General features: G+C 45.4%; 1 protein-coding gene across 2 annotated transcripts in view; it reads left to right on the top strand.

The window, feature by feature from the left end:
* ANO2 (anoctamin 2) overlaps window positions 1-20,610 on the top strand; it is a 337,501-nt gene that overhangs the window by 147,889 nt on the left and 169,002 nt on the right. For both annotated transcript variants that reach the window (XM_070371768.1, XM_070371769.1), the window contains 2 exons: window positions 9,901-10,035; window positions 19,163-19,323. In XM_070371768.1, the coding sequence (XP_070227869.1) occupies window positions 9,901-10,035; window positions 19,163-19,323 (296 nt within the window). The remainder of the gene's footprint in view (window positions 1-9,900; window positions 10,036-19,162; window positions 19,324-20,610) is intronic.

The following is a 20,610-nucleotide window of genomic DNA, read 5'->3' as shown; positions in this document are numbered from 1 at the left end:
CGGAGGTGACACTGGAGGAGAAACAGAAGAAGTGATGACATGAATGTTAAAGTGTGAGGATGGGGTTCCAGCCACAGCAAAGGTCCTGAGGTACGCGCTGGTGGGGTGTGTTTTAGGGACAGTAAGGACTCACGAGCCAAGAAAAAGGGGAAGAGCAGGAGAAAACAAAATTGGATTTGTTCCAAGGGGGTCAGGGGCTTTGACCAGATCACATAGGACCTAGTAGGTCATGTAAACAAATTGTGGTCTCATCACGCGTGCATGGGGAGGCATGGCTGCTAATCGAAGTCCACCCCTCCCCCCCCCCCCAAGGAAATACACAAAGCAGTAGGAAGACGAGGGTCTGAACATGCCGTTAGTATTTCTCCTCTGAAGATGATCCTGTCGAGGCTTTGGTTTCTGGAAGCTCGGTTTCTTCCTGCCTTGTTTTTCTTGCTTCAACTTAACTTTCTCAGCTTTGACTTCTTGTCTTCCTGACTTTGCTTTTGTAAAAGTATTTTGCTTTAGTTTGGCTGCACTGGGTCTTCCCTGCCGCACTTCAGCTCTTGGTTGCGCCGCACCGGCTTCCCTGCAGCACGCAGGCTTAGTTAGCTGCGTTAGGTCTTAGTTGCAGCACGTGGCGTCGTCCTTGCGTCATGCGTGACGTGGGATCATCCTTGCGTCATGCGTGACACTTTGTTGCAGCGCTTAGACCCTCTAGTTATGGTGCGTGGGCTGAGTTGCTGTGTGGCTTGTGGGCTCTTAGTTCCCTGAGCGGGGATGGAACCTGAGTCCCCTGCATTGGAAGGTGGGGCCTTAACCACTGGACCACCAGGGAAATCCCCTTCCTGGCTTTTCCACCTGCCACTTGCACCTCCCCTCTCTGGCTGCCCCTGGAATGGACGCCCTGCACATCTGGTCCCGGGTCCTCTTGGGTCTCTGGTCCCATTTGCCCCTCTGAATATGTCTGCTACGTGCCTATGATGGACAGCGTCAGCTCTGCCCACTCCGTCTCTAGTCCTGCATCCTGCCATCCTGGCCCCACAGCTTCCCTCCCTCCGTAGACTGCTCTTTATTTGGAAACCTTTTAAATGAGAGGACTTAGCACAGGAGAGGGAGGCGCTTGACAGAAGTGGCTCAGGAGAGCATTAAAGACCCCGGGCGCTCTGATTCCAAAGAGTCCTTTTTTCCTGCTGGAACTTCTGGGCAGCTCCCATCCCGTTGGCCAGCATCTGTGTTGTCTCCTAATGTCAGGACTGGAGCCAAGCCCCATTTTCTCAGCCACCGTGAGCCCAGCTCCTTTTCACTGGACTTTCTGGATTTCCCTCATATAAGCAAAATTTTCTTTCCAGAAGGGGCCCTTTCTTTGACCTTCCCTGGAGGGCTAAGAACTCAGAGTTTTCCGGCCTCGAGTTGTTGATCATAGGAGCCAGCCATGGTGTCTGCTGGCCTGTGCCTGGCAAAGGGGTCGGCGGCCTGGCTCCTGCTGTTGGCTTTGGCATAAGGGTGATGATCCGGCTGTTCTTCCCAACCTGGGGAACCCTGCACACAGGGCTGGGTTCAGGCCGACGATGAGAAGGCAGGTTGAGAGAGAGTCCTGGGGAACCTGTCATCCTATGACTGGTAGGGAGGGTCCTTTCTCACGGACATGTCTGTACTCACAGGAGAGAAGGGCCATGTGCTTGGAGTCCTGAGGAAAGAAACCCATCCACACCAGTTTTAAATATCAACTATGTCTGAAAAGTGCAAGTGTTAGTCACTTGGTCGTGTCTGACTCTTTGCAACCCCCTGGACGGTAGCCCACCAAGCTCCTCTGTCCATGGGATTCTCCAGGCAAGAATACTGGAGTGGGTTGCCATTCCCTTCTCTGGGGGATCGTCCCAACCCAGGGATTGTACTTGGGTGTCCTGCATTGAGCCACCATTTAAACCAAACAGAAGGTGACTGGAAGGACCCCAACACCTTCAACCGTTTTGCACCTCCGAATCCAAGCTTAACACTGATTTTTAACTCACAAAACCTTACAAAACTTATAAGGTTTTGTGAGCATGAAATGAGATGCTGTCAAGCACTTAATTTAGGGCTTGACCCGTGGTCCCCACCACGTGAACATCCCTCCCCTTGCTCTCCTGACCCCTTATCAACCACATTATCTCCAGGCCAAGGTACAGGGGAGGAGGCTGGCAATTCAGGAGGGAAAACTATGCTGGCCGCATCTCTGGGTTTCAGCTGGGAGAAACTTCCGCTGGCTGCCTGACTGCTTCTGTAGTAGGACATTCTAGGCTGACTTCCAGAGAGTCAGCAGTGGTGAACTTTAATTAAAGGCTCAGAACATTCTTTCTGGAGTCCCTGCACCTGCCCACGGTCCTGCTCGGGGTACCTGAACCTGTGTGCCTTTAATCCACCTCAAGGGGCAGGGAAAGCCTGACCACTTTTTGTCAGACCAGGAAGGAGGGTGCCCTTCCTGCCGCTGTCTCAGATGATGTGGGCTTGGCAGGAGCTGAGAGCAGTAAGTTACCCCTCTGGCTAGCATGGCTACCCCCTTCCACCATCCCCCCAATAGCCATCTCCTGCCCCAGTCTGATCTCCTGAGGATGGTGCAGTAATCACATGGCCTAGGTCACCGCCTCAGGGACCCTGCCGAATGCTGACCTTGGTCTCGGCTGGTTACCTTGGTCTGGAAGCCTTGTCTTTGGCCTTCTGAGCTGCCCTAGATGACAGCTCCCCTTTCAGGGCTGCTGGACAGTCTGAGCCTGAATGATGATGCATGCCCGACGTGGGTTACTTGCTTTCTGGCTTGAAGGCAAGAGAATGGGTAAGATGCCCTTCAGGAAGTCTGTTGGCCTGTGGGTTGTAGGGCATGTGGTGTCTTGAGCCATTTCAAAACCAAAGTATAATATACGGACAGAAAGGTGTATGCACAAAAAAGTATACAAGTCTGAATTTTTGAAAACTGAACACACCCTTACACCCATTACCCAGATCAAGGAAGAACATTATAAATTAGTCCCCAACATATGAACCTTCAAGATGCAAACTCTCAATCATGCGAACGCGCTTCCACATGTCCATCGACATCAGGTGTGAGTGAACTGGCAGCTTGCCCTCCATTTCCTGTTGTTGACCATCCTTCAGCTCCATCATCTCTCAGCTCCTCTCCCTCCTCTGGTCAGTAATTCTTCTTGCCTGGTCACTCGATGCCAGCCCCTGTGTGCCACCTGTTGTACTGGACTATTGTACTTTTCAAGATATTGTACCTTGAGATTAAAAATGTTTACTTTTTGTGTCTGATTTTTATGTGCTATTTGTGTGAAAAGTATTATAAACCTATTACAGTACAGCACTCTACAGCTGACTGTGTTAGTTGGATACCTAGGCTAAATTTTTGGACTTAGGAAAAGTGCTCTCGGAACAGAACTCGTTGGTATGTAGGGAACTTACTGTATTAACACCTGAAGTGCCCCCTCCCTCACCCATTCCCCTTGTAGTCGCTGCCTTCCTTGGCTAATAACCGTCTGCATTTAACACAGTTATTTTGCTTTTGAACTTTAAAGAAATGGAATTATACTGATAATAATTTTTGTGGACCTGTCTTCTTTTGTTCAGAGGGTGTGTTGTCCATGTTGTTGTGTGCTCTTATGTTTTGTCCATTCTCCTTGTTGTATAATATTCTTTGGGGCAAATGTGTCAGAACATATTTATCCATTCTCTTGCTTAGGGCCATCTGTGTGGTTCCCGGTTTTGGGGGTGTTATAAACAGTGCTGAGCTTCCCAGGTGGCGCTAGTGGTAAAGAACCCACCTGCCAATGCAGAGACATAAGAGACGCTCGTTCAATCCCTGGGTCTGGAAGATCCCCTGGAGAAGGAAATGGCAACCCACTCCAGTATTGTTGCCTGAGAATCTCATGGACAGAGGGGCCTGGCTGGCTACAACCCACAGGGTCACAGAGAGTCAGACACAACTGAAGCGACTTAGCACGCACACACACACACACACACACACACACACACATGTGTGTGAATCACTTTGCTGTACACCTGAAACTAAAACAACATTGTAAATCAACTATTCTTCAATAAGACAATTCTGGATGAACTTAAAAACAACTTTCTTATTTTATTATAGCACCAAATATTCAATGCTCTAAATTTCTAAGTATTACTGGCATTCTAAGTGTAATGGCATCCCACAAATTTTGATATGTGTGTTTTTATTTTCACTCAGTCAAAGGTATTTTCTCATTTCTTTTGTGATTTCTTCTTTGACCCCTGGGTTACATAGAAAGATATTGTTTAATTTCCAAATATTTGGGGATTTTTCCAGACATCTTTCTGCTGTTTAATTTAGTTGTGTTCATAGTAAGACATTTTTACTATTTCATTTTTTAAAAATTGGTTAGATTTGCTTCACGATTCAAAATATGGTTCTTGGTGACAATGTATTACGAAGAGTGTGTTTTCTGTTGTTGTCTGATGGTGTGTTATATAGATATCAGTTTGGTCAAGTTGGTTGGAAGTGCCTGTTGTATCCTTATTGCTTTTTTTGGTACTTGCTCTGTCAACTACTAAAGAGAAGTGTTGAAGTCCCTTATTTATACAGGAAGATATATGTATTCATCCTTCTAGTTCAATTCTATCAGCTTTTTTTTTTTCTTCAGTTTTTGTTGTTATGGACCAATTTTTAAGTCATTCTGGAATTTGTTACAATATTGCTCCTGTTTTTTGTTTTGGCTTTTTGGCTGAGGGGCACAAGGAATCTTAGCTCCCTGACCAAAGATTGAATCTGCAGCCCCTGCATTGAAAGGTGAAGTCTTAACCACTGAACCGTTAGGGAAATCCGTAGTTCTCAGTTTTTATTGCATGTATTTTGATGTACGTGTTGGACATAGGTATTTTATTGTATGTATCAATATTTAGGTTTATTTGGTCTTCTTAATGAATTGATCACTTTATCATTATTTGATCATCCCTTTTATACTTCAGCCTTCTTTTCATTAGTATTGGCATGGTATGTCTTTTTCCATTCCTTCGCTTTCATTCTGTAAACACCCTTATATTTCATGTGGGCTTCTTATACATTTATATTTAATGTAATCATTTATGTATTTGTATTTTAAATCTACCATATCACTATTTGATTCTACTTGTTGTATATGTTCTTTTTTTCTGTTTTTCCTCTTTTCATGCCCTCTTTTGAAATCTTATAATTTCATTTCATCTCCAGTATCAGTCATTTAAAAAACTTAGTGGTTGCTCCAGGGTTTACAAAATACATCATTAATGTATCATATTTTTATTTCAAATAATATATACTACTTCACGTAGAGCATAAGAACCTTACAGCAGCATACTTCAGTTTCCTCCCTCAATTTCCTCCTTCCTATATTTTGTGCTACTACTACATACATTTCACTTTAATGTCTATTGTGAACACCACAAAAAGTTGTAACTGGTTTTGTTCTATGCCAATGTTTCTCAAACTTTTTTTCCGCATTGTTTTTTCCCTAAGGCACTTTGTAGACACTATTTTTTTTCCTGAATTTCCTCTTCACGGTTAAAATACTACAGATGTACTATACATCAGTTTATGATCTTTGGCCTTCTGGAGGCCTTACGAATAACTGTAATAACTAAGTTAGTTTTCAGCTTCCAAAGGACCAATTTTGTCCCCTTGGAGACAATTTTGCCCCCATTGAGAACGATACTTTAGACAGTGAATTACCTTTTAAAAAGATAAAAAATAAGAAAAATGTCTTTATATTTACCATTATTTTTTAGTATTTCTGGCACTCTCACATGAAAGGTCAGTATATCTAGATTTTTAACTAAAGAACTTCCTTTCACATTTCTGGTTGTGCAGATCTATTGGCAGTGAATTCCCTCAGCTTTTGCTTGCTGAAATCGTTTTTATTTTGTCTCACTTTTGAAAGCCACTTTCTTTCTGTATAGTATTCTGGATTGACTGTTTTTTTTTTCATTCCTTACTTTAACGTTGCCACTCTCTTATCCTATGGCTTGCATAGTTTCTGCCAAGAAATTGTCTATAAATCTCACCTTTGTTCCTTTGTACCTAATACCCTCCTTTCCTCATTCCTCCCACCTCTGCCCCTCCAGTATTCTTCCCTGGTGGCTCAGCAGTAAAGAATCTGCCTGCAGTGCAGGAGCCATAGGATACATGGGTTCAATCCCTGGGTCAGGAAGATCCCCTGGAGAAGGGCATGGCAACCCACTCCAGTATTCTTGCCTGGAGAATCTCCACGGACAGAGAAGCCTGGCGGGCTACAGTCCATAGGGTCACAAAGAGTTGGACACGACTGAAGCAACTTAGCATGCACGCAGTACCACTCCAACTTAGAGGTTTCTTTTTTCCTATCTTTGCTTTTCAGAAGTTTGATTATGATGTGTCTAAGTGTGTGAGGTTTTATTTTTATTTTTTGACCTGTTTGCTTGGGGTTCCTTGGAGTTCTTAGATCTGTTTTGTTAATTTTGATCAATTTTGGAAAATGATTGGGCTTCCCTGGTGGCTCAGACGGTAAAGCGTCTGCCTGCAATGTGGGAGACCTGGGTTCGATTCCTGGGTCAGGAGGATCCCCTGGAGAAGGAAATGGCTATCCACTCCAGCACTCTTGCCTGGAAAAATCCCATGGATGGAAGAGCCTGATAGGCTACAGTCCATGGGGTCGCAAGGAGTCAGACATGACCTCATGGATTATTAATCATAATCCATGCAGATATTCCTTCTATCCTGTGTCTCTTACTCCTCTGGGACATCAGTTACATATATGATACCTTCTTTGATACTGCCCGTAGCCCTTGATCGATAGATTCTATTTTCTTCTTTATTCTTTGTATCTTAGTTTGGATAGTATTCATTGACTTATGTGCAAGTTTATTGAGTCTTTCCTCAGCTGCATTCAGTCACCTTCTAAGACACTCTAATGAAGACCTTTTTCATATCTGATAAAGTATTTTTGCTCTAGTATTTCCATGTTACACTCTTGTGTTTCTGTCTCTCTGTGGAAATTCCCAATTTTCTCTTTTGTATTAGAGTCTTCCTTAGCGTATTATTATAATTATTTTAAAGTCCCTGTATGGGACATCCCTGGTGGTCCAGAGGTTAAGATCTCACCTTCCATTGAAGGGGGTGTGGGTTCAATCCCTGGTTGGGGACTTAAGATCCCATAGGCCTCATGGGCAAAAATCAAAACATACAACAGAAGCAATATTATCACAAATTTAATAAAACTTTGAAAATTGGTCACATCAAAAAAAAAAGAAAAAGAGAAAGGGAGAAAATCCCTGTATATTTATGGCATCTAGATCAACTTTGGTTTTATTGATTTCCTCATTTCTTGACAGTACATTTTTCATGTTTCTCAAGCTTAAAAAAAAACAAAACAACATTCATCTATTTTTATTTATTTGGCTGCTCCAGGTCTTAGTTGCAACATGTATGCTCTAGTTCCCTGACCAGGGATCGAACCCAAGCCCTCTGCATTAGGAATGTGGATTTTTAATGGCTGGACCACCAAGGAAGTCCCTCTCAAGATTTTTTTTTTCTCAATTCTGGACACTGTGTTTTAAAGGACAGTAGAGACTGAAGTACGTGGTATTTATGCCCAGAAATGGGCTTGTGCCTCTCTGTCAGGCCTTTAGTAGGGGAGTGGGGTCAGGCCAGTCAGAGGTGGAGGTGGCTTTGGATGTCATTGCTGCTGGAGTCACCCAGCACACTACAGACTTCAGATCCCTTCAGTGGTGGGATCCTGTGACTGCTTCCTGGGGGTTGTTGTCAGTGTTCCGTCACCAAGCTGTGTCCGACTCTCTGCGACCCCATGAACAGCAGCACCCCCATCAACTCCTTCACTATCTCCTTGAGTTTGCTCCAACTCATGTCCATTGAGTCAGTGATGCTATCTAACCATCTTATCCTCTGTCGCCCACTTCTCCTCTTGTCCTCAATCTTACGCAGCACAAGTCAGCTCTTTTCCAATGAGTTGGCTCTTCACATCAGGTGGCCAGAGTATTGGAGCTTCAACTTCAGCATCAGCCCTTCCAATGAAATATTTAGGATTGATTTTTCCTTAGGATTGACTGGTTGGATCTCCTTGCTGTCCAAGGGACTCTCACAAGTCTTCTCCGGCATCCCAGTTTGAAAGCATCAGTTCTTCGGTGCTCAGCCTTCTTTATGGTCCAACTCTCACATCCGTTGTAGGCCACTGGAAATTGGTCCTCATGGTTCCCTTTCAGCACTTTGCCCCATGGGGTCTCTCTCTTGCCCCTCACCGGCGTTAGACTGCTGATTTTTGTTACCTTGTGCTTGAGGCTTTTGGTTTAAAAGAAAGATGGTTCAGGGAGATGGGTGGGCTTTCTTGCCTGTATGCATCTGAGGGGGCTCTCTCTGGCTCCTACATTGTCTACAGTCCTTCTCATGAGAAACCTGGTGGTCTTCCCATAGGATCTTGTGAATGAGTATAATCTCCTCTTGTGTCTGGAGTGCCCAGTTATTCAATATGTCACGCTGACCTCCGCTCAGCTTCCAGCTTAAATTTTTTTAGCTGTTTCTTCCTACTCACTTTATGGGACTGCCTTTCTGTCTCATGCTCAACAGAACTGTTGTGAGTCCATTTTTCCTTGAAGGAGCTTGTCATTTTAAAGAAGTGTGGCTCATCTGGTTATCTTGCAACCTCTACTTTCTGATGGGCTCACGAAAAATTTTGATTCACAGGTTATCTCGCTTTCTTTTATCGTTAGGATGAAACCTACATTTCCTGGCAGTTGTCTACATCCTAAGTGGAAGCAGTGCTCTGGTGGTCGATAAATAAGTTTTATTTGTTCTCTTTACTCTCTAGTCTTTAGATCAAAAGGTGAGCTGAGCTCCTATTTCCCTCCTGTGTTTTATGTCAGAGGCTCCTACGAAATGAAATATACTTCTCCTCTGTGGATTGTGTTTTTCTCATCAAGCATCCATAATCAATACTCATCTAAGGGAAAACCCCCTTTTAGAGACTGAATGTGGTCATTTATTAACCGTGTGATCTGGGAAACAAAAAGATATGGAAAGTACCTTTTCTTTCAAAAAGAAACCACTTTTTATAAAAAGGAATTCATGAAAAAATAGAGAGTTAAAAAATGCAGAAAGATAAAAAAATAAAGCAATAAAAAACCACCCATAGTCCCATCAGCCAAAGACACCATGATCCATATTTTACCTAATTTCTTCCAGTTATTTTTCTATGACTGTATTTATATTGGTTTGTATACATCAGTGTGTGTGTGTGTGTTTGTGTGTCTGTGTGTGTTAGTTGCTCAGTCATATTTGACTCTTTGTGACCCCATGGACTGAAGGCCACTAGGCTCCCCTGTCCTTGGAATTCTCCAGGCAAGAATACTGGAGTGGGTTGCCATGCCCTTCTCCAGAGGATCTTCCCAACCTAGGGATTGAACCCAGGTCTCCTGCATTGCAGGCAGATTCTTTACTGTCTGAACCACCAGGGAAGCCCATACATCAGGATGTATGCCCCCGAATTTGTGTATTTTATCCAAATAAGCAGTTTCAAAAACGTGTGTTTTTCTGTGGGTTGAGTGCTATGGCACTCATGAAATTCTGATGTTATTCATGCGTGTCTGGTAAAGATGTCAAAATATATGACATATTCTCAGTTTGCTGTTAGGGCTGGATTCCTTTGTGCAACTTCTTTCCATGAACAGGTGTGCATATGCGATTCTAATGGAATGCGATTCATTTCAGAAAAGACCAATTGTTGACTCCTTGTGCTGAGGTCCACCCCCCACCCCCCCAGCTTCCCCAGATAACTTCCGTCCCTTTCCATTTGTGCTGACCCTTTGTCAGGTTTAAAGCAAACAGAAAGAAGGAAAGTCCATGATATTCTTAATGTATGTTTCATTTCCTTCTTTTTCCAGAAAGTATTTTGGAGAAAAGATCGGACTATATTTTGCCTGGCTGGGATTATATACATCCTTCCTCATCCCGTCGTCTGTCATTGGGATCATCGTGTTTCTTTACGGATGTGCAACCATCGAAGAAGATATTCCCAGGTGAGCTGACGTTAAAGGCGAAGGCTCAGTTCCCACGTGTCAGTCGTTCAGAGTGTCATCCCAGTTGCGGGGACATCGTACATTTCACACGTATCCCTCCAGAGCCCACCCTGTGTCCTCCTTCCCACTTCCCTTCCTTCTCTCCTGAGAGAGTGGGGAGCATCGGATTCTGCGAAGGGCTCAGAGCCACGCTGATTGTGGCCACTTCCTTTCCTGGTCAAACTCTTCTCCGGGACCAGGGTCTGATTGGGCAGGTGGAAGATAACTGGTGAGAAAAGAAACCATGCCTGCGAAAAGCTTTTTTCCCCTCACTTTCGTGGCATTTTTCTCTCATTTCCCACACAGACCAAGGCAGCAAGTGTTGAATGGTGTTGGGTAAAGATGGCATCTATGTGGCCAGATACTGCTGGAATAAAATGCTATGAGCGGAGAACACCTCAGCCCTGGCTCTGGGAGTCAGAGACTGCAGGAGGTGACAGGGGGCTCTTGGAGATCCAAGAGATGGAACAAAGGCTGGTCCTGATGAGGAAGAGAGATCCTACAAAAAAAATAGACACTCAACAGAAGAACATCCTTTAAGGTGGACTGTTTTACATATTAGCCTTGAAATGGGGTACCTTGCTCCCTGACTTTCCATTTCTTTGGCTGTGAAATGGCAATACTAACACCTGCCTCATGATGGTATCCTGAGGATTAAAGGAGACAGTGTCTGGCACCCAGCAAAGTATTCATAAACAATTCTTGAATGAACCAACATAAGCAGAAATAGAGTACAGGGGACGGAAGAGACACTTAGCCAATGTTTAGAATTTAAAGCTCTTGGCACCTCCAGAACTGTCCTGGCAAACTGAAGCATCATTTGTGTGTTTTAATACTCTTGCAGTTGCAAGTGATAGAAATGCATGGGAACTAGCATAAGCAAAAAAGGGAATTTATCCTCAAGGTTCGGTGGGGAGGCCTCGGTGGAGCCCGTGGCTGGCATGTGGCTCACCCAAAGACTGTGGAAATAAGGATTCCTTCTATTTACTGGCTGTCTCTGATTCTTTCAGGTATTTCTTGTTTCACTACAGAGTTTCTCCATAGGATGTGAATGTTGCTGCTAGTAGCTCACGGGGTGTCACATTTTAAGAGCTTTATATGTGATTGATCCTAAGTGAAAAAGTCCTGTTGACTCTTTTTGGCCTAAGTGAAGGCTGTCGACCAGCCGATCATGTCTGGGCTGGGGGGGGGGCAGGCTGACACCGTGCCATGGGGATTCTCCTTCAATAGCCCGGGGGATGGGGGCACTGGGCAGCCTGGAGGTGTCCACTGCAGTGAGGGGTGGTGATGGGGAAGTCAGGACCTCCTGAAGAAACAGGGAGAGCTGGGCTGTTTGAAGATAGCGTGATAAGTGGTAAGAACCAGGTGGCTCTGGCCTCTGTGTCACTCTGTAGAAAAGCTCTTGCGCATTAGCAAAACTGGCGATGACATGTATGTAGTTAGAATAAAGCTAAATACCTTAGTATAAGCACAAGGATTTGAATATTTTTGTGTATAGAACCCTGTCATCATCCATCCAGGATTCTTGACTGGAATTCTGGGACCTTTGACCTATGTTTTCAGGGCTCTGCCGTCCACAGCATAAAGGAAGAAGGTGTGTGTGTGTACGCACGTGCTCAGTCATATCTGACTCTTTCCAACCCCATGGACTGTAGCCCACCAGACTCCTCTGTCCATGGAATTCTCCAGGCAAGAATACTGGAGTGGGTTGCCATTTCCTACTCCAGGGAATCTTTCCGACCTGGGGATGAAACCCATATCTCCTGCACTGGCAGGCAGATTCTTTACCACGGAGCCACTTGGGAAGTCCAAAGGAAGAAGGAACACACATTGCATTCCTAGTGTGAGTTGTACCAGTGCTGGATGGTTTTTATGTGCTGTGTCTTCGATACTGAAGCGATTGATGTTGTCAGCAATTGGTGTTCTTATTCTCACCTCAGAGAAATGGAGACATGGTCTCCATGGAGAGGCAGCGTCACCTAACTTGTCCAACTTCAGCAAGTAATGGTTGACAGGGTTGGGATTTTTTGTAAATTAGCCCCTGGTTCTAACCCAGATCAGTGAAATCACATTGATGTTTTATTCATTTATTTTTTACCCATGCCCCTTGGCATATGGAATCTTAGTTCCTTGACCAGGGATCGAACCCACAGCCCCTGTAGTGGAAGCGTGGAGTCTCAACCACTGAACTGCCAGGGAAGTCCACCATAGTTGAGATTTGACCTCTGTTGCTTCCTGGCTTTCCAGGTGACTCAGTGGTAAAGAACCCACCTGCCAATGCAGGAGACTCAGGAAATGCAATTTCAGTCTCTGGATTGGGAAGATCCCCTGGAGTAGGAAATGGTTACAACACTCCAGTATTCTTGCCTGGGAAACCCCATGGGCAGAGGAGCCTGGTGGGCTACAGTTCATGGGGTTGGAAAGAGTCAGGCATAATTAAGCAACTGAGTTCACAGGCACATGCCTCCTACTCCAAGCCTTTGCTTTCCCCAGTCATCTGTGGCGTCTTCCCCAGGGCTCTGACCCTCCTTGGCAGCCCAGGAGCTCTAGCTGGCCCCTCCTGGTGCCTTCTCAGAGAACACAGCTCCGTTGCCCCATTATGATGGCTGGGGATTGGGGTCTCAGGTTGGTCCAAACTGGAGGACTCATCCCATGCCCTGAGGACCAACAGCTCGGCGGGCAGAGAGTCCACGTGCTGGTTGATATCAGGACTTGAGACTCGTGCCCTGGTTCCCCACATGGGAACCCATGTGACAGTGGCCAGGGCAGCTGGAAGGGACCATGGTCTACACACGCTACAAAGGCGTGTGCCTACACACACGGTGGGGCTCTCGTATGTGTGCAGGTGTGCGTGCTTGTACAATGAGATCATCATCGTTGCAGATACATCACAATGCCTGTCGGGTGTGTGATGTTTTATCAACTATGGATAGCGGTCCATTAGTGGATTATAGAATCAATTTAATGGTTATCTTTTAAATGAACTAGAATAAGGGTCTTCCCTGGTGATCCAGTGGCTAAGACTCCAATCTCCCAGTACAGGGGGACTGGATTTGATCCCTGGTTTGGGAACTAGATCCTACATGTTGCAGATAAGAGTTCACATACGGCGACTAAAAGGTCCTGCGTGCTACAACTATGACCCGGTGTAGCCAAGCAAATAAATACGTATTTCTGAAAATGCAGTAGAATAAGACTAAAGGAAATCAACCCTGAAGATTCATTGGAAGGACTGATGCTGAAGCGGAAGCTCCAGTACTTTGGCCACCTGATGTGAAGAGCTGACTCACTGGGAAAGACCCTGATGCTGGGAAAGATCAAAGGCAGAAGGATAAGGGGGTGACAGAGGATGAGATGGTTGGATGGCATCACTGACTCAATGGACATGACTTTGAGCAACCTCCAGGAGTTAGTGAGGGACAGGGAAGCCTGGCATGATATAGTCCATGGAGTCACAAAGAGTCGGCGGATATGACTGAGTGAGTGAACAACAAAGATTAAGATAATATAGAGTAGAATGAAATATAATTTTAGTATTCATCACAAGAAGGAAGTATCAGAATTGTTTCATGACATTTAATTTAGTGATATAAGTGTGTTTATGGATACAGTATATGTCTTTATTTGCATAGTGGAGTCTTTTGAACTTTTTCAACTTTCCGAAATGAAAATGTGTAAAATTGGCTGCTGTAAAATTTGAAATTTTGATTCTCAGTTTTTCAGACTCAGAATAAGGTGTGGCCAATCAGGAAGGTGTAAATAGAAAAAGTCAAGCATATTATGAAGTAGTTTTTGAGAGCTGCTCCTCAGTCATAATTGTATATCTATCAGAAGTCCAAGCTCTATGCCTGATGAACACTCACAAACAATCCGTACACTCCTTGTCAATAAAAGCACAGCCTCTAAATCCCAATACAGAATCCAGACAAATTCACACCCTTCGAGGGTTTGTGTCTATCAGCCGCTCCTTGTTGTCTGGCTGTTGTTTAGGTGCCAAGTCATGTCCGACTCTTCGCGGACCCATGAACTGCAGGACGCCAGGCTTCCCTGTCCTCCCAGCCACTCCTAAGCGATTATAAGCTTTCACCCTTCCTGGGATTATTTTAAAGGTCTCCACTTTGGGCATTAGGCCTGGCATTTAGTATCTGTGTGTCACTTTAAAAAAAATGTTTTATTCTGAGAACCGTATAGATTCACTGGAAACAGTAAAGAGAGTGTAGAGGGGCCCAATGTGCCCTTCATCCAGTTTCCCCCAATGATTATGTTTTAAAAGCCACAGTCCAGCATCAAAACCAGGAAAGTTACATTGTGTGGAACTTTAAATGGTACCTTTTATCACCGATAACTTTGATATGTGAGTCACATGCTTCACTTAATAGTATTTCCATATGTGCAAGATATGTCTATAGAACCTTCGTCTGCTTAGCAAGGGGTTGGTTCCATTTGTTCCCCATTTGCTTACATGCATAGGAAAGACTGGAGCATTTTTTTTTAAAGGTGATTAATCTAAACCATATTTTAAAGAAAAACTGGTTACTTTAGAGCTGAGATCTTAATAGCAGATGTTCTGTCTGAATTTCTTGAATAATTGCCTCCCTTTGTGGCTAGTAGAGCCCTGTATGTCACTTGAATTGTGAGCAGTGGGTCACTCATTGAGAACACCACCCACTCCAGGGTCTTGGTTCACCTGATGGTCAAGCCATTCATCAACCTTCTTCTGTGTCCGAGAGAACATGATCGGTTGAAGAAACATGTCATTGGATTTATAGCCACTGTGGCTTCTAACTAAGAATCTGTGGATGACGCAGCTAGTGAATGACCCAGCCCTGACTTTAGTGAATGACCCAGCCCTGACTTCAGTTCTCGGGGCGTCTCCCCCTTTTCCAGCTTGTCTCAGAGACTACAAAGTCCTTTAATGTCATCCCAAGGCAGAATTTCTCCAGAATCCTCTTCCAATTGCTTGCATCAAAAAACTCCAAAGATGCAACAAAAAATACCCAACCCAATGCATACAGAGCATTCTGACTTCAAACCTAAATGATGTGGGACTATCCATGCTACCATGGCTGCCATTTCGTACAAATGATTGTCAGTTGACTGTATTCTAATTTTAAAACCATTTATGTACACAGCATTCACATTTCAAAGTACTCTGTACTAAGGTGGTGCTAATATTTTTTTTTCCCCTGACCTTTTAGCATGGACTAGTTTTGATTGAGATTAGATTTTCTAGGATTATGTGTCTCCCTGTATATATGTAAAGAATCTCCATGACAAAGCAGTGGCAGATTTTATTTTCTTGGGCTCCAAAATCACTGCGAATAGTGACTGTAGTCATGAAAATAAAAGACACGCTCCTTGGAAGAAAAACCGTGACAAACCTGGACAGTGTATTAAAAAGCAGAGATATCACTTTGCCGACAAAGGTCTGTAAAGTAGCAGCTATGGTTTTTCCAGAGGGCTTCCCTCATAGCTCAGTCCATAAAGAATCTGCCTGCAATGCAGGAGACTCGGGTTCAATTCCTGGGTCAGGAAGATCCCCTGGAGAAGGAAATGGCAATTCTCTACATTATTCCTGCCTGGAGAATCCCATGGACAGAGAGGCCTAGCAGGCTACAGTCCACAGGGTCACAAGAGTCAGACACGATTTAGGGACAAAACCGCTACTGTCCTGGTTTTTCTGGTAGTCGTATATGGATGTGAGTTGGCCATAAAGGCGGCTGGGCACCCAAGAATTGATGTTTTTGGACTGTGGTGATGGAGAAGACTCTTGAGAGTCCCTTAGACAGCAAGATCAAACCAGTCAATCCTAAAGGAAACCAACCCTGAATATTCATTGGAAGGACTGATGCTGAAGCTGAAGCTCCACTACTTTGACCACCTAATTCGAAGAGCCAACTCATTGGAAAAGACCTTGATGCTGGGAAAGAGTGAAGGCAGGGGGAGAAGGGGGCAGCAGAGGGTGAGATGGTTGATTGGTGATGAATCTGAACAAATTCTGGAAGGTATTGAAGTATAGGGAAGCCTGGCATGCTGCAGTCCATGGAGTTACAAAGAGTTGGATTGACTTAATGACTGAACAGACACGGCTTAGAAGCAAAGCTGTTTGCTAGACTTTGTGCAAACTGACAAGTTTTCTGTGTGAATCTGTTTTCTAATTGGTACTCTCCTCCTAAAAGCACCAGCTCCTCTACCAGGCAGCCATCACATGTCTGGCCCAGAAGACTTCAGTCCTGCTCTCCAGTTACCAATAAACACATGCCCAGGTGAAGTCAGTGTGGCTGAACTTACTATTAAGAAATTACTATTTAATATTGTCGATGTGAGTGAGTCACCGATCTTGACACTTGCCAGTGGAGTGCTCAGCACCAAGTCTGTGGAGGAGCTGGGATTTATCCTGAGACCCGGAGTTTCCATTCTCTCACACAAAAGGACTTTCCCTGCCGAGGCTCATTAAAAACAAGCCTGAGAGCTGGGACTTGACAGTCAACGACAGCCCTCGGTGAAACCTTTGACTGCTTAGCGATGGAAGCTAAACACAGGCATCCAGCCGGCTTCTGGGTTTTATCTAAGCCCTTGGCTCAGGCACCGGGGTACCAGCTCCCTCAACCAGCTGTACTGTGCTCGGTAGTGCCCTCTGCTGCCTCTTTGTGGAGAAAACCCAGCTGTGGTTTCAGCCTGTGATCCCTGCCTCCCCATCATGGGGTCTCCTCCAGCTGCTCTGTGAGAACAGCCAGTGCTTTCTTTTCGTGAAATCTCTAGTTCTCCACCCTTTTCCCCAAAGTGATGAGCTTAGCCATCTACTCATCCCCGAGGGCAAATATCACACACCGGAGTGATGAGTTCATTCATTTTCCTACCAGACTGCAATGTGGAGGGTTATTGGGGAAACCAGTTGGGGCTGAGAAATCCTCGGTTCTTATTTGCAAGCACCTGATGAGCCTGAAGTTATTGGGTCCAGCTGATCCACCCAAGTGAATGGAATTTCAAATATATGCATAAGTCCAGTAAAGAGAAATATACTGAAAAGAGGTGAGAATAGAGGTGATGTTTATTTGACTCATGCTTTGTTCTCTTGGATTCTTGGAATCTAGACTTTGGGAGAATTTACCCTATTCTTCCCTGGTGGCTTCCCTGGACTTCCCTGGTGGCTCAGAAGGTAAAGAATCTGCTTGCAACACAGGAGACCTGGATTCGATCCCTAGGTTGGGAAGATCTCCTGGAGAAGGGAATGTCAGTCTACTCCAGTATTCTTGCCTGGAGAATTCCATGGAGAATTCTTGCCCAGGTTCCATTCCAGAGGAACCTGGAGGGCTGCAGTGAGATCACAAAGAGTTGGACACAACTGAGCAACTAATCTTTGTGATCATGAGATCACAAAGAGTTGGACACAACTGAGCAACTAATACACACCTTATTCTTGCAGCCTCTCGCATCCCATTTTGTGGTTAGGATAATTCTTATTAAGTTGAGGTTACTAATCTGTCTTCTCCAAACAGTCACATGGTTGATTCACTTAGAAGTTGGGCTTCCTCCCTCCTGACTCCACTCGTCTTTGCATGACTTCTTCCAGGAGGAAGACCTTGTGCTGGTCGAATGGTATACTCATGTTGATTCCTCCGTGTGACCATCCTAATACACTAATGAGGTAGCTCGTGCTTGAATGAGGACGATAGACTCTGACCTCTGATGAGTGACTTATTCACAAACCATCAGCCCCATAGACTCAGCACCTTTGGATGGGACTTTATACAGCACCGGGCTTCCCTGGTGGCTCAGCTGGTAAAAAATCCACCTACAATGTGGGATACCTGGGTTCAATTTCTGGATTGGGAAGATTCCCTGGAAAAGGGAACAGCTACCCACTCTAGTATTCTTGTCTGGAGAACCCCATGGACAGAGGAGCCTGATGGGCTACAGTCCATGGGGTCGCAAAGAGCCGGACACGACTGAGCAATTAACACTTTCACTCTTTTATATGGTACCATCCAATGCACAGCATAACTGATATGTGGTCACTCACTTTTTGTTGGTTCACGTATAGTGATGGCTTCCATACCTCCGAAGGTAGCCCATCTATTTTTTTTTTATTTTTTTCCACTAGAGTATAATTGCTTTACAATGTTGTGTTAGTTTCTGCTGTACAACAATGTGGATCAGCTGCTGCTGCTACTACTAAGTCACTTCAGTCGTGTCTGACTCTGTGCGACCCCATAGACGGCAGCCCACCAGGCTCCCCCCTCCCTGGGATTCTCCAGGCAAGAACACTGGAGTGGGTTGCCATTTCCTTCTCCAATGCATGAAAGTGAAAAGCGGAATTGAAGTCGCTCAGTCGTGTCCGACTCGTAGCGACCCCATGGACTGCAGCCTACCGTCCATGGGATTTTCCAGGCAAGAGTACTGGAGTGGGGTGCCATTGCCTTCTCTGGGATCAGCTATATGTAGACATATATCCCCTCCCTCTTGAGCTTCTCCCTTCCACCCCCCGCTCCCATCCCACCCCTGTAGGTCATCACAGAGTGCTGAGCTGAGCTCCCTGTGCTGTGTGGCAGCTTCCCGCTGGGTCTCTTCATACATGGTAGGGTCTATAAGTCAGTGCTGCTCTGTCAATTTGTCCCACCCTCTCCTTCCCCTCCTGGGTCCATAAGTCCGTTCTCTAAGTCTGTGTCTCCATTCTTTCCCCACAAATAGGTTCATCTGTATCATTTTTCTAGATTCTATATCTATGCGTTAATATATGGCATTTGTTGTTTTCTGACTTGCTTCGCTCTGTTTGATGGACTCTAGGTCCAGCCACATCACTACAAATGACCCAATTTTATTCCTTTTCATGGCCGAGTAATATTCCATTGTACATATGTACCACATCTTCTTTATCTGTTCATCTGCTCACCCAGTTTTAAAGACAAGATACTAAAAACAGTACTCCCAAGGGGAAGAATCCAAGCCCAGCTCTGATCTCATATGCCTTGTTGACGGAGTTACTGAAGCAGCCAGGGAGTTCCAAGTGGGAGGGGTTTTGGGGGTGATGGACTTAGGGAGGGTCCTGCTTGGAGCCCTGTGACCCCACAGCCTCTGTCTCCTGCAGCAAGGAGATGTGTGACCAGCAGAACGCCTTCACCATGTGTCCCCTTTGCGACACGTCCTGTGACTACTGGAACCTCAGCTCGGCCTGTGGGACAGCGCGGGCCAGCCACCTGTTTGACAACCCTGCCACCGTCTTCTTCTCCATCTTCATGGCTCTGTGGGGTAAGTCATCACCATGAGGCTGGCTTCTGTGCAGGGCACCTTCAGACGGGTGCAGGGACCAAAGCCAATATTCTTTAATCCTTATATCTTTAGTAAAACTTTTATTTACTAATTTGGTTGCTCCGGGTCTTCATGGCTGCCTGGGCTTTTCTCTCACTGTGGTGGGTGGGGGCTACTCTCCTGGTGTGAAGCACAAGCTCTTGGGCTCATGGGCTTGCACCTGCTGGGCTCTGGAGCACAGGCTTAGTGGCTGTGCACGGACCTAGTTGCTCTGTGGCATGTGGGATCTTCTCATACCCGGGATTGAACCCGTGTCCCCTGCATTGGCAGGCAGATTTTTTTATTACCGAGCCACTACAGAAGCCCCTAGTCCTTATATTTTAAGAAGCATTTTAGGGACAATAGATTTCTCTCCTTTACTCATACATGGGACTAGAACTAAGAATATCCTCCGAGGCTTTATTTTACACACACACATGCATATATATATATATATGTATAAGAGATGGAGTAATCTTACATTAATTTCATATAGGATTTGTTTGGAAATTGAACCCATGCATGCTTTGAAATGGAAAATCCTGTGGACAGCGGAGCCTGGTAGGCTGCAGTCCATGGGGTAGCTAAGAGTCGGACACGACTGAACGACTTCCCTTTCACTTTTCACTTTTACACATTGGAGAAGGAAATGGCAACCCACTCCAGTACTCTAGCCTGGAGAATCCCAGGGATGGGGGACCCTGGTGGGCTTCCATCTATGGGGTCGCACAGAGTCAGACACGACTGAAGCGACTTAGCAGCGATACACTCATAGGCACCTCCAGGTACATCTCCTAAGATGTGCAAGTCCCAGATGTCATTTGGTGTCACACTTGGAGTCAGGGGGTGACTGCCACGATCACAGGGTTAGCTGGGGGCAAAGGCGGGCCTAGACTCGTCTCCTATCTCTGTGTTCAGTTGCAATTTCCAGGACACCACAAGTGTAGAGTGCAGAGATTTCACTTAATGCCAGAGAGATGTTTTCCATCTTCCCACCAAAGGGATTTGTGAAGGAAGGAACAAATAGTTCCTTCGATTTCCTCCTCCTCCCTTCCCCGCCCCCCTCGCCCCCGCCCCGACCCCCGCCCAGAGTCTTGGGGTAATAAACTTTCTCTGGGACACAGCCATCTGATCATAAACACAGACACACACATGCACCCTTCTGGTCTTAAAAACTGGAATATCCACCCCTGTGGTCACTGAGCATTTCCAAGAAGACATACCCACGGGTATCACAGAAGGGAGCAG

This window comes from Bos mutus, chromosome 5 (assembly GCF_027580195.1).
Source record: "Bos mutus isolate GX-2022 chromosome 5, NWIPB_WYAK_1.1, whole genome shotgun sequence".
In the NCBI taxonomy this organism is placed as follows: Eukaryota; Metazoa; Chordata; class Mammalia; order Artiodactyla; family Bovidae; genus Bos; species Bos mutus.
The sequence above is the reverse complement of the archived record's forward strand: the minus strand, read 5'-3'. Positions and strand labels throughout refer to the sequence as shown.